Consider the following 11,645-nt stretch of genomic DNA (forward strand, 5'->3'; position numbering starts at 1 on the left):
ACCCCCAGACTCTCTCTCTCTACCACACACCCCCAGACTCTCTCTCTCAACCACACACCCCCAGACTTCGCTCTCTACCACACACACCCAGACCCCCTCTCGCTCTCTCTACCACACACCCCCAGACGCTCTCTCTCTACCACACACACCCAGACCCCCTCTCGCTCTCTCTACCACAAACACCCAGACTCTCTCTCTCTACCACACACACCCAGACTCTCTCTCTCTCTACCACACACACCCAGACTCTCTCTCTCTACCACACACACCCAGACCCCCTCTCGCTCTCTCTACCACAAACACCCAGACTCCCTCTCTCTTTACCACACACCCCTAGGTTTTCTACGACAGGGCCTGGGACCTGAGCGGTTTACTCCAAGCACGCACAGAGGAATAGTTAGCCCCTTTAAAATACTCTGTATACACACTGTGTGTGTGTGTGTGTGTGTGTGTGTGTGTGTGTGTGTGTGTGTGTGTGTGTGTGTGTGTGTGTGTGTGTGTGTGTGTGTGTGTGTGTGTGTGTGTGCCTGCCTAGCCTGGGCCCCACCCTTCTATCTCACTGAAGCCACCTCTGAATGGCCTGTGTGTACTCTGTGGGTCATAAAACCCCAGACAAATGGTGTGTGTGGGGCGTGAGAGTGAGCCAAGGAGGGGGTGGAGGAAGTGAGGCTGGCTGTAACATAGACTCTGCCACCACAGTTATTGTCTGCTTCTGTTCCGTTCCCTACTGCTGTAGTTAACTTACAAATCCTCTGAGCCCCAGAACAGGACATGGACTATCTTGACTGAGTGGCCAGTTGGTAAGATCATCCAAAGTCGAGGAGTTGAGAGTAGGCTTCCCAAATATCCATTCCCTTCATTTTCTGTGTATCTTTTCCCCTGATAGTGTCCAGCCAAGGAATCTGTGAACTTTTCAACTGCTGCCTAATAAATCTAGAACTATGTTCACAAGACTCTCACAGCATACTGATAAAACCAGGACAGGACATTAAAAACACTCATAATGTTGAAATGCATTTCATGGCAATTTGCAATGGGTCTGCCCAAAGAGAAGCACTGTGACCGAGCAGGATATCACTATATTTAAGGGCCTCTGTAACATAGAAACTGAAAATTCACATTTTAACCTCCTTTCTTCTGCCAACTCTCTGATTTCCCCCTCCCCCAAATCTATATGGTGGCCTCAGGAAGCAATCCATGCAGGGAATAGGAGGAGAGGGAACATATTGGACTTCCTGTTTTGATTTCAAGGGGGAAACGAGATCCCGAGATATGGAGGGAGTGCTGAAAAATCTAAACTGCCCTCATTTAACAGGGCTAATGTCTGACTATAACTAATTGAGCATAAGCGCTCAGAGCATGATACTCCTCTCTGAGATCAGAGCAAGACTTGATTAGTAACAGACCTAAGTCTAGGTCTTTTTTTTTTTAACCTTTTCTCCATCTTTTTTTCATGCTAACTTTCACAGAGAGCAACTTTTTTTCACTCCCCTTATTTGTCTCTTTTTTTTCTCCCTGACCAACAACATGATCCATCTTTGTTAACAGCCTCTTGAGGGCTTCTTTCAATCAGGGGGATATGAGATCACATTATTAACATTCTCTGGAAGAGCATTCTTTCTCTCTTTCTGCCCAATCCGCTGCTTGTCCCTTCTTGCCCTCGAGGAGAGAGTATGCCAGCATGGCAGATCTCAGACCAACAAAGAGACAGAGCTAATCCACAGCATAGACAAGCTTAGCTGAGACCACCTAGAAGAGACTTGGTCAATAGCGCGCAGAAAACAGACGATATCTGGTCTACATAGGTAACAACTTTTTTCCACCCTGTAATACATTTAGCTTGATAGATGTGTCTCTATGTAATAAATGTGAGACCTGTGTACAGGGTGATAGTCATCATACCTCTACATATAGTACAAAAGGACAAATGTGCAATAGCTATCAGGTATAAACCATGTAAAGGTCTACAGTCTCCCTGCTGGGTCATGCTATCAGACTTCAGGTTTCCTGACTGAGAATATCAAGTGAACAGGGCTTTGCTGGCGAAACTCAAACATTCTGAAAAGTTAATCTGGGCTTCTGTTTCTGTTTAGTTTTCAGTTTTTTTTTCTTCCATAGATTTACAATATGGCAGCAACATCTTTCCCTATCCTGATACTCCTTTTATTCCCTTCTTATTTACCTCGAGAGAAAGAAGAAAAACACCCCTATTCAAGTGAATTTTTCAAAATACCTTCCAATCCCCCTCCCCACCCACCCCTTGTAACAATCTTAGACTCTACCTGCCACCACCCCACCCCGCCCACCTCCCCCCTTCTCTTTTCTCTCTCTCCTCATTCGTCTCTCTCTGCTTCAGCGAAAAGCCAAACAAGCCAGCCATTAAGTTGAGTTAAGCGCAGGAAGCGGTGCCTTCAGGCCAGGCAGCCCTGTTTACAAGGAGCTAGTTGGGTTTCAGCGGCCCTTTGAAGTGAGGCAGCTCACAGGAGACTGTCACTGGGCCAAGGCCCGGCGCTGCTCCACTGACTCACTGCATTCCCCCCATTCATTTGAGTGAAGGGGGGCAGGGAGGAGAAAGACAGGGGGAGCTAGGGCTGAGGCACAAAGAGGCGTGGAGGAGCAGAACATAAGTGGGACAGGTAGATTTATGTATTTTTCCCCCAACAAGGCATGGTCTCTTTTGCTGTCCTAAATCACACATACTGTACCTGTCAGTTGTTACAACCCTGGTACTTATACTGTACCATGCCATACACTGCCCCCTATTTCTCTACAAGACAGACAAATGATAGATCTGACAAGGGGAAATATCCAGTGGTCTTCAGCGAGTACAAACTGTTCAATCCCTGCATATCGTCAAGTCTACCTCTGTAGATTTTATGTTGTAGATTAGGTGAGAAATTGGTAATCCAATTCTATTCCTTTCTTCATGCAGGAGCTATTCAGAAAGTATTCACACCACGTGACTTTTTCCACATTTTGTTGTTACAAAGTTGGATTTAATTGTCTTTTTTTGTCAACTATCTTAACAAAATACTCTAATGTCAGTGGAATAAAAAAATGGAAAATGAATTAATTAATGGAAAATAAAACACTATGTATTGATTTAGATAAGTATTCAACCCTCTGAGGCGATACATGTTAGAATCACCTTTGGCAGCGATTACAGCTGTGAGTCTTTCTGGGTAAGTCTCTAAGGGCTTTGCACACCTGGATTGTACAATATTTGCCCATTATTCTTTAAGAAATTCTTCAAGCTCTGTCAAGTTGGTTGTTGATCATTGCTAGACAGCCATTTTCACGTATTGCCATATATTTTCAAGATGATTTAAGTCAAAATTGTAACAAGGCCACTCAGGAACATTCAATGTCGTCTTGGTAAGCAACTCCAGTGCATATTTGGCCTTGTGTTTTAGGTAATTGTCCTGCTGAAAGGTGAATTTGTCTCCCAGTGTCTGTTGGAAAGTAGGCTGAACCAAGTTACCCTCTAGGATTTTGCCTGTGCTTAGCTCTATTACATCCTTTTCGATGACAAGCATACCCATAACATGATGCAGGCACCACCATGCTTGAAAATATGAAGAGTGGTACTCAGTGATGTGTTCAATTTCCCCAAACATAAAGCTTTGTTTTCAGAACAAAAAGTAAATTTCTTTGCCACACCATCCAAAGTGTAATTAATAACTTCCCCATGCACAAAGGGATATTCAATGTATGCTTCTTTTTTTGCCATCTACCAATAGCTGCCCTTCTTTGTGAACCATTGGAAAACCTCCCTGGTCTTTGTGGTTGAATCCGTGCTTGAAATTCACTGCTCGACTGAGGAACCTTACAGATCATTGTTTGTGTGGGGTACAGAGAAGGGGTAGTCATTTAAAAATCATGTTAAACACTATTATTGCACAGAGTGAGTCCATGCAACTTATTATGTGACTTGTTAAGCACATTTTTACTTCTGAACTAATTTAGTCTTGCCATAACAAAAGGGTTGAATACTTATTGACTGAAGACATTTCAGCTTTTCCTTTTTAATACATTTCTAAAAACACAATTTCACTTTGACATTATGGGGTGTTGTGTGTAACCCAAAATTGTGTGACCCAAAATTTCAATGAGATGTTTTAAATTCAGGCACCATACAATGTGGAAAAAGTCAAGGGGTGTGAATACTCTCTGAAGGCACTGTATGCTTACAGTATGTTTTGGAAGTATTCCTCATAGCCTCAGTGCTGGAGGTGTTGGGGATCTGGGGAGTATCCCCTTTCTCCAGCCAGCACTACATTTATTTCATTACATCACCACAGATGAGGTTCAGTTTCAGCCATGCATCACTCTGGGGATTCCAGCTCAATATTAAGTGTTTACTTTAAAAAGGTTCTTGAAAGATAAAGTACTCTGTGAAGCCAAGCACCATTATTTTCCTTTGTTTCACTCGCATGTAGAGACTAATGCCATGTTCACAAAGAAATACACACACATACACAAAGTAGCATACTCAAATTCTTATTGGCATAGAAGCTAATATTCCATCTAAGGGTATGTCATTCCAGGTATCCAATGTTACCTCACCCCCTGTACCTTGGCGAGCCGCGTCAGGGTAATGCATCCTCGTGGCAGTCGCCACACAGTCTGAAAGCTAACAGATGTTGAAGTATGACTCAACTGTCAACACATTGGCGAGGGCAGCGTGATGGAGACTTCTCTTGAGTAGGCCTATTTTAGCCACACATCATGAGAGAGCAAGAGAGAGATAGCCGAGAGAGAGATGCGGACAGACAGGCAAGTCTACCGACAGACAAGGCTCACATACATACAGCCACACGTTGTGCACACAAGGGCACGTTAAAGTAGGGCTTCTTACAGCACCTCATCATCGTAACTGAACGACTTTGGAGTGAAGGAGGCCATTGTATTGGGTCCAGCCCGTAAAACTGCGTGGCCTCAGGACATACATTAGAGCCCAAATGTGATCCCCTCTTCAACAGAGGCACAGTGATGTTTATAATGCCCAGCATTTGGATTGTTTCCAAAGGGGGCATTGTTAGTTTGAACCTGGAACATACACCGTGGTACAGCTAAGCCCCCTCCAACCAAAGCCATAAGACATACAGGTTTCAACTTTATAACATGATGTAGAAATCCTTTTTATGGTCCTTTTTAATTAGGGAACTGGGAATTTATGATGAACCTGGTGAAGTTGGGCAGAGACCACCATTTTGTAACTTCACTTACGTCTTTGTGCATTAACATGTTACCACTTAGTTATAAGAAATAATGGTCGCTCTTGAAATGACTCCGCATAGTTTGTGCTGTAGTATAGGAAAATATATACCTTTTCAAACCCTCATCGACAAACCCTCACTTTCAGACAGTGACCATATTTGTATTGTTAACATTTCCATACTATAACTATGTTTATTAGCACATTCTGAGACGTAATGTAGTGGTCACGAAATCACTTTTCAATTCAAAGACAAACGAAATAGACAAGATCAAGAAAATAATCCTGCACACACAGCAATACAAAAAAAATATAAAATCATGTGGCTTTTATTTTGTCGTCACCTTCCCTACCAGCAATTCATGTGAGATACATTTGTGGTTGCCAGATTCACACCACTTTTCACATCACAACATTAAAATACCACATTCTTCTTTGATTCTGTTTTTTCAAAATACTTTTTTGTTTTCCTAGATAATTATTTGAACAGTTTGAGCAACAGTCTCCAGAAGTGGCTCTTTTTGGTAATGGAATGTAGTACTGACAATTAGGGCTAGCTTTCCCCCCCCTGGAGGTTTGACCAGTGTCCTTGCAGCCTTGTCTTCACCCCTACCACCCAGCTTCTCTTGCTGCTCAGCTCAGCTCCAAGGGATTTAATTGGTGGGGGAGACGAGAGGAAGGAGAAGGGCTAAGCTAGGGAAAGTGCACAGCCAAAGACTGCCTTTACTACAAATCTGATACATCAGAAGGAAAATTATTACAGATCTGGGTTTGACAGGAGAAACTTCAAATGTGTATGTGTCATACTGCCAGTGAAAACAGCACTAAGAGACAGTGTGTCTATGGCTCCTTTCAGAAGGGGTGCTAGAGTTAACTTCTCTAGGGTAGGGGGCAGCATTGGGAATTTTGGATGAAAAGTGTGCCCAAATTAAACTGCCTGCTACTCAACCATAAAAGCTAGAATATGCATATAATTAGTAGATTTGGATATAAACACTCTGCCGTTTCTAAAACTGTTTGAATGATGTCTGTGAGTATAACAGAACTCATATGGCAGGTAAAAACCTGAGAAAAAATCCAACCAGGAAGTGGGAAATCTGAGGTTTGTAGTTTTTCAACTCATAGCCTATCGAATACACAGTGTCTATGGGGTCATATTGCACTTCCTAAGGCTTCCACTAGATGTCAACAGTCTTTAGAACCTTGTTTGAGGCTTCTACTGTGAAGCGGGGCGAATGAGAGGGGATTGAGTAAGGTCTCTCCCAGAGTGCCATGAGCTGACCATGCGCGTTCACGTGATAGTTAGCTTGCGTTCCATTGCATTTCTACAGACAAAGGAATTCCCCGGTTGGAACATTATTGAAGATTTATGTAAAAAACATCCTAAAGATTGGTTCTATACATCGTTTGACATGTTTCTACGGACTGTAACAGAACTTTTTGACTTTTCGTCTGCACCTAGTGATCGCGCCTCATGAATTTTGAACTCAAGGCGCGAACAACACGGAGGTATTTGGATGTAAATGATGGACTATATCGAACAAATCAAACATTTATTGTGGAACTGGGATTCCTGGGAGTGCATTCTGATGAAGATCATCAAAGGTAAGTGAATATTTATAATGCTATTTCTGACTTCTTTTGACTACACAACATGGCGGATATCTGTTTTTGTTGTTTGGGCTCTGAGCTCTGTACCCAGATTATTGCATGGTGTGTTTTTTCCGTAAAGTTTTTTTGAACTCTGACACAGCGGTTGCATTAAGGAGAAGTGGATCTATAATTCCATGCATAACAGTTGTATCTCTTAGCAATGTTTATTATGAGTATTTCTGTAAATATATGTGGCTCTCTGCAAAATCACCGGATGTTTTGGAACTACTGAACATAACGCGCCAATGTAAACTCAGATTTTTGGATATAAATATGAACTTTACCGAACAAAGCATGAAGTCCTATGAGTGTCATCTGATGAAGATCATCAAAGGTTAGTGATTCATTTTATCTCTATTTCTGCTTTTTCTGACTCCTCTCTTTGGCTGGAAAAATGGCTGTGTTTTTCTGTGACTTGGCTCTGACCTAACATAATTGTTTGGTATGCTTTTGTCGTAAAGCCTTTTTGAAATCGGACACTGTGGCTGGATTTACAACAAGTGTATCTTTAATGATGAATTTTAATTATGGGATTTCTGTTGTTTTGAATTTGGCGCTAGCGTCCCACATACCCTAGTGAGGTTAACCAGGCACTACGGCTGTCGGAAGACAAAACATGTCCTTTCTTTAAATACAAATATATAATTTCATATTTTACAATTCCTATTTACAGTTGCATTTAATTACATCTCACACGTTCACAGAGTGAAAATAAAGTCTTAAAATGGCCGCCTGTCCTTTCAGGCCTCCTTCCTTCCCCCGCTCACTGTATTCCCAGCTGGATTCTCACTCACACTGGAGAGTTTTTATGGCTGGTAACTTAAAGGGAGTAGGAACAGAGTGGGGGAGGAGAGAGAGCACTTCAGCACATGGCATCCACTGAACACCTTTGTTGTTTGTTCATTCTGAGGTATTGGCCATTCTTCAGGTGAGCAACAGTTTGTCCTTTGGTCAAGACCCCCGTCCCCCACCCCCCGACTCTTAAAGCTCGATTTTGGCATGCAATATTTGACTTCTTAAAAATTGTGTCAACGTTCCATAAAAATACTGACAGTATCTGATGATCAATGTATAAAAGTACCACTGAGTCTCTGACAGTGAGTAAACAAATAGGAGGGAGAAAAACACACTATAAAACATCCAAATGAATGTCCAAAAACAAGTCCCATGTTTTGGCCTCACTCCCTAGACAGTGGTCTCTCCATGCCTACCGTTTGAGAGTCTGGTATAGAACTTTCGCCAGGAGTGGAGTGTCTTGCCAGACCAGATCCAGAACCCGGAGGTGATGCCCACTATGAGAGTCATCAGGTACTTGATCATGTAGACGGTGAAGTCGGGGGTCATGCGGGGGGTGTACTGCATGGGACAGGGGATGGCTAAGCCTTTACAGTTACGGCTGACCCAGCTTCTCTCCCAGTGGTGGCGGAAGGCCTGCTCGTAGAAGAAGCAGGCGATGACGATGGTGGCGGGGACGGTGTAGAGCACGCTGAACACCCCGATGCGCACCATCAGGCGCTCCAGCTTCTCCGTCTTGGTGCCGTCGTGCTTCATGATGGTGCGGATGCGGAACAGGGACACGAAGCCGGCCAGGAGGAAGGAGGTACCGATGAAGAGGTAGATGAAGAGGGGGGCGAGGACAAAGCCCCGTATGGGGTTCAGGCTGTTGAGGCCCACAAAGCACACCCCACTGAGCACGTCCCCCTCGATCTGCCCCATGGCCAGGATGCTGATGGTCTTCACGGCGGGCACGGCCCAGGCTGCCAGGTGGAAGTACTGGGAGTTGGCCTCAATAGCCTCATGCCCCCACTTCATCCCAGCTGCCAGGAACCAGGTGAGGGAGAGGATGACCCACCAGATGGAGCTGGCCATGCTGAAGAAATACAGCATCATGAAGAGGATGGTGCAGCCCTCCTTCTTGGTCCCCTGGACTATGGTCTTATATCCGTCTGGGGTGAAGCTGTCATTGCACACCACCTTGTCCCCCAGGAAGTAGCCAGCGATATAGGCTATGGAGACCATGGTGTAGCAGCCAGAAAGGAAGATAATGGGCCTCTCCGGGTACTTGAAGCGCTGCATGTCCACTAGGTAGGTGGTGACGGTGAATAGGGTGGAGGCACAGCACAGAGACGACCAGATGAGGATCCATATGCGTGCAAAATAAATCTCTTTATCATTGAAGAACATGTAGCCTCCACTGCTCCTGGAGTGTTCACACGGTGCTCCACAATCCAGCTCCCCCAGAAACGAATAATTCAGATAAGTGGGGACTTTGAGCACAGATGGACAGCGGAAAGGCCTGTCTGATGTGGAGTAGACATGGACGCCAGGAGTTCCAGGGACTGGCATGTGTACGGGCGGGGCAGTGGCAGTAGATTCATTCTGACCTACGCAAATGTGCCCGTCTCCAAGCACGGGGAAATTCTCGCACCGGAGGCGTTCTGGCCACTGGAACCCGAATTTATTCATGAGCGCCTCGCAGCCGTGCTTTGCCCTCTCGCAAATTGAGCGACAGGGTGGAATGGCCTTTTCCAAAACTGTACAAACAGGCGCATACATTGAACATAGGAAGAATTTAAGTTCCGGCGAGCACTGTACCTTTACCAAGGGGTAAAACTGGTGCACCTCCAGTCCTGCGTCCTCTTGATTGTAATGTCCCACCAGATTGGGCATGATAGTTTGATTGTAGGCGATGTCCGTGCATAGTGGAATTGAAATAGGCTGGCAAAATCCGTGGTCCGGGAAAGCAATGCCATTATCCCCTTGCGCTGATACCATCATTGACCGCATGATCAGTGCGAAAAAAGTCACACAACTCGTTTGAAAATCCATTTTCATTGTGAGCTGATCAATAAAAATCTCCTCTCTTTAACCTGATAAAGTCATGCAATTTACAGATACTTTTTATATTCTGTAGCATCGGTATTTTGGCTACAAATAACGGAATAATTGATACAACTTCTGCAGTAGTCCCAGTGAGCGAATAACTGTTGCTGTTTGCTCGCCTGCAAGAGGCTGCTTGACTTTTCCTTTGTGCAACTTGCATGGACCAATCAGACAGTTTCAAGTCCCCCCTGCAACTTTCTGTGGTTGGTTTGAAAGTAAAGTCGGGAGGAGGAGGGATGGGGATAAGGGGGCTCTAGAAACAGATTCCCACCCCTTCCCAGTGTTTTGCTGGCCAATGGAATTGCAGAGCAGTATCAACTTGGGAGAGTTTGAGTAACTTCAGTACAGTATGCATCCCCTGAATGAACCATACTGTAGTGTAGCCTCGCTCACAACGCCAAGATGTGCAGATATCTATTTATCTATCTATATATCAATTAGATTTCAAATGTTATTTGTCACGAAAAATAAGAGATAAGAAAGGAAGAAGGAAACAGTGTCAGTACCACATTTACAGTGAGCAGGGATACTCGGGGAGCTGAGGTAGTAGATATGTACATGTAGGCAGGCATAGATGAGGAAAAAGTGATTGGTAGCTGGATAAATAATAATAATAATATTAATAACAATAAACAATATAGCAGTGTAAACTGGGCTGAAAAGTGACTAGTAGCAGGAATATTTAAATACTATGGTAATATACTAATGGTAATATCAACATGTAATCAGGATTAATAGTGACCAGTAGCAGGATAAACTGGACGATATTAATGGGGATGCAATCAATAATCAAACAATGAACCGCAGCGTAATGGCAGTAATACATCGAATTAATAATAATTTAGCAGCAGTGTGTGTGTGTGTGTGTGTGTGTGAGTAAAAGTGACAGTGAAAGTGTGTGTGTCAGAGTGGGTAGAGACCTGTGGATGGGCCTAGAGTCAGTGTGGATAGTCTGTGGGAGAGGGAGAGAAGTACTAGTTAGCCATGTAACAGTCTTATGGCCAGGGGATAGCAGCTGCTTAGGCCCTTACCAAAACAGATAGTGGTTTTGAAATTGCAGTAAAAGCGCAGTAACTGCAGTCGACTGTGGTATTTTGGACGCAGTGATTGCACTGTAACTGCAGTAACTGCAATTATACAACAGTGTATAACTGCAATCTTTTTTCGTAAGGGGGAGTCTGTTGGTCTGAGCCTTGATAAACCGGTACCGCCTGCTGGACAGAAGCATGGAGAAGAATCCATGTCTTGGTTGGCTGGGTCTTTCTCAGACACCGCCTGGCATGTACGTCCTGGATGGCTGGGAGCTCATCTCCAGTGATGTGCTGGGCCATCCTCACCACTCTATGTAGGGCAGTGGCGGTTGGTGACGTTTAAGAGGAGGGAGGGCGTTTTTATTTTTATGGACATGGCCTTATTTCTATTACAGCATATTGGATAACTGTCATTCATATTCCATTCACCCAGTTCAATGTAACATCGATAGATTTAGGCTGCTGGATTTGGCGGATGCCAGGAGAACGCTACCTGCCACAATGCATAGTGTCAACAGTAAAGTTTGGTGGAGGAGGAATAATGGTCTGGGGTTGTTTTTCATGGTTCAGGCAGGGGAATCTTAACGCTACAGCATACATTGACATTCTAGACAATTCTGTGCTTCCAACTTTGAGGCAACAGTTTGGGGAAGGTCCTTTCCAGTTTCAGCATGACAATGCCCCTGTGCACAAAGCGAGGTCCACACAGAAATGGTTTGTCAAGATCACTGTGGAAGAACTTGACTGGCCTGCACATATCCCTGACCTCAACCCCATCGAACACCTTTGGGATGAATTGGAACGCTAACTGCGAGCCAGGCCTAATCGCCCAACATCAGTGCCTGACCTCACTAATGCTC

The 11,645-nt window shown here is 44.3% G+C and overlaps 1 protein-coding gene across 1 annotated transcript; it reads right to left on the bottom strand.

Moving 5' to 3' along the window:
• Positions 1 to 7,423: 7,423 nt before the first annotated feature.
• Positions 7,424 to 9,852, bottom strand: LOC120034387 (frizzled-2-like). Its single transcript, XM_038980922.1, has one exon. It carries the CDS (start codon positions 9,704 to 9,706, stop codon positions 8,057 to 8,059), a length of 1,650 nt encoding a protein of 549 aa, XP_038836850.1. The 5' UTR covers positions 9,707 to 9,852; the 3' UTR covers positions 7,424 to 8,056.
• Positions 9,853 to 11,645: the final 1,793 nt, after the last annotated feature.

This window comes from Salvelinus namaycush, chromosome 41 (assembly GCF_016432855.1).
Source record: "Salvelinus namaycush isolate Seneca chromosome 41, SaNama_1.0, whole genome shotgun sequence".
NCBI classification, from domain to species: domain Eukaryota; kingdom Metazoa; phylum Chordata; class Actinopteri; order Salmoniformes; family Salmonidae; genus Salvelinus; species Salvelinus namaycush.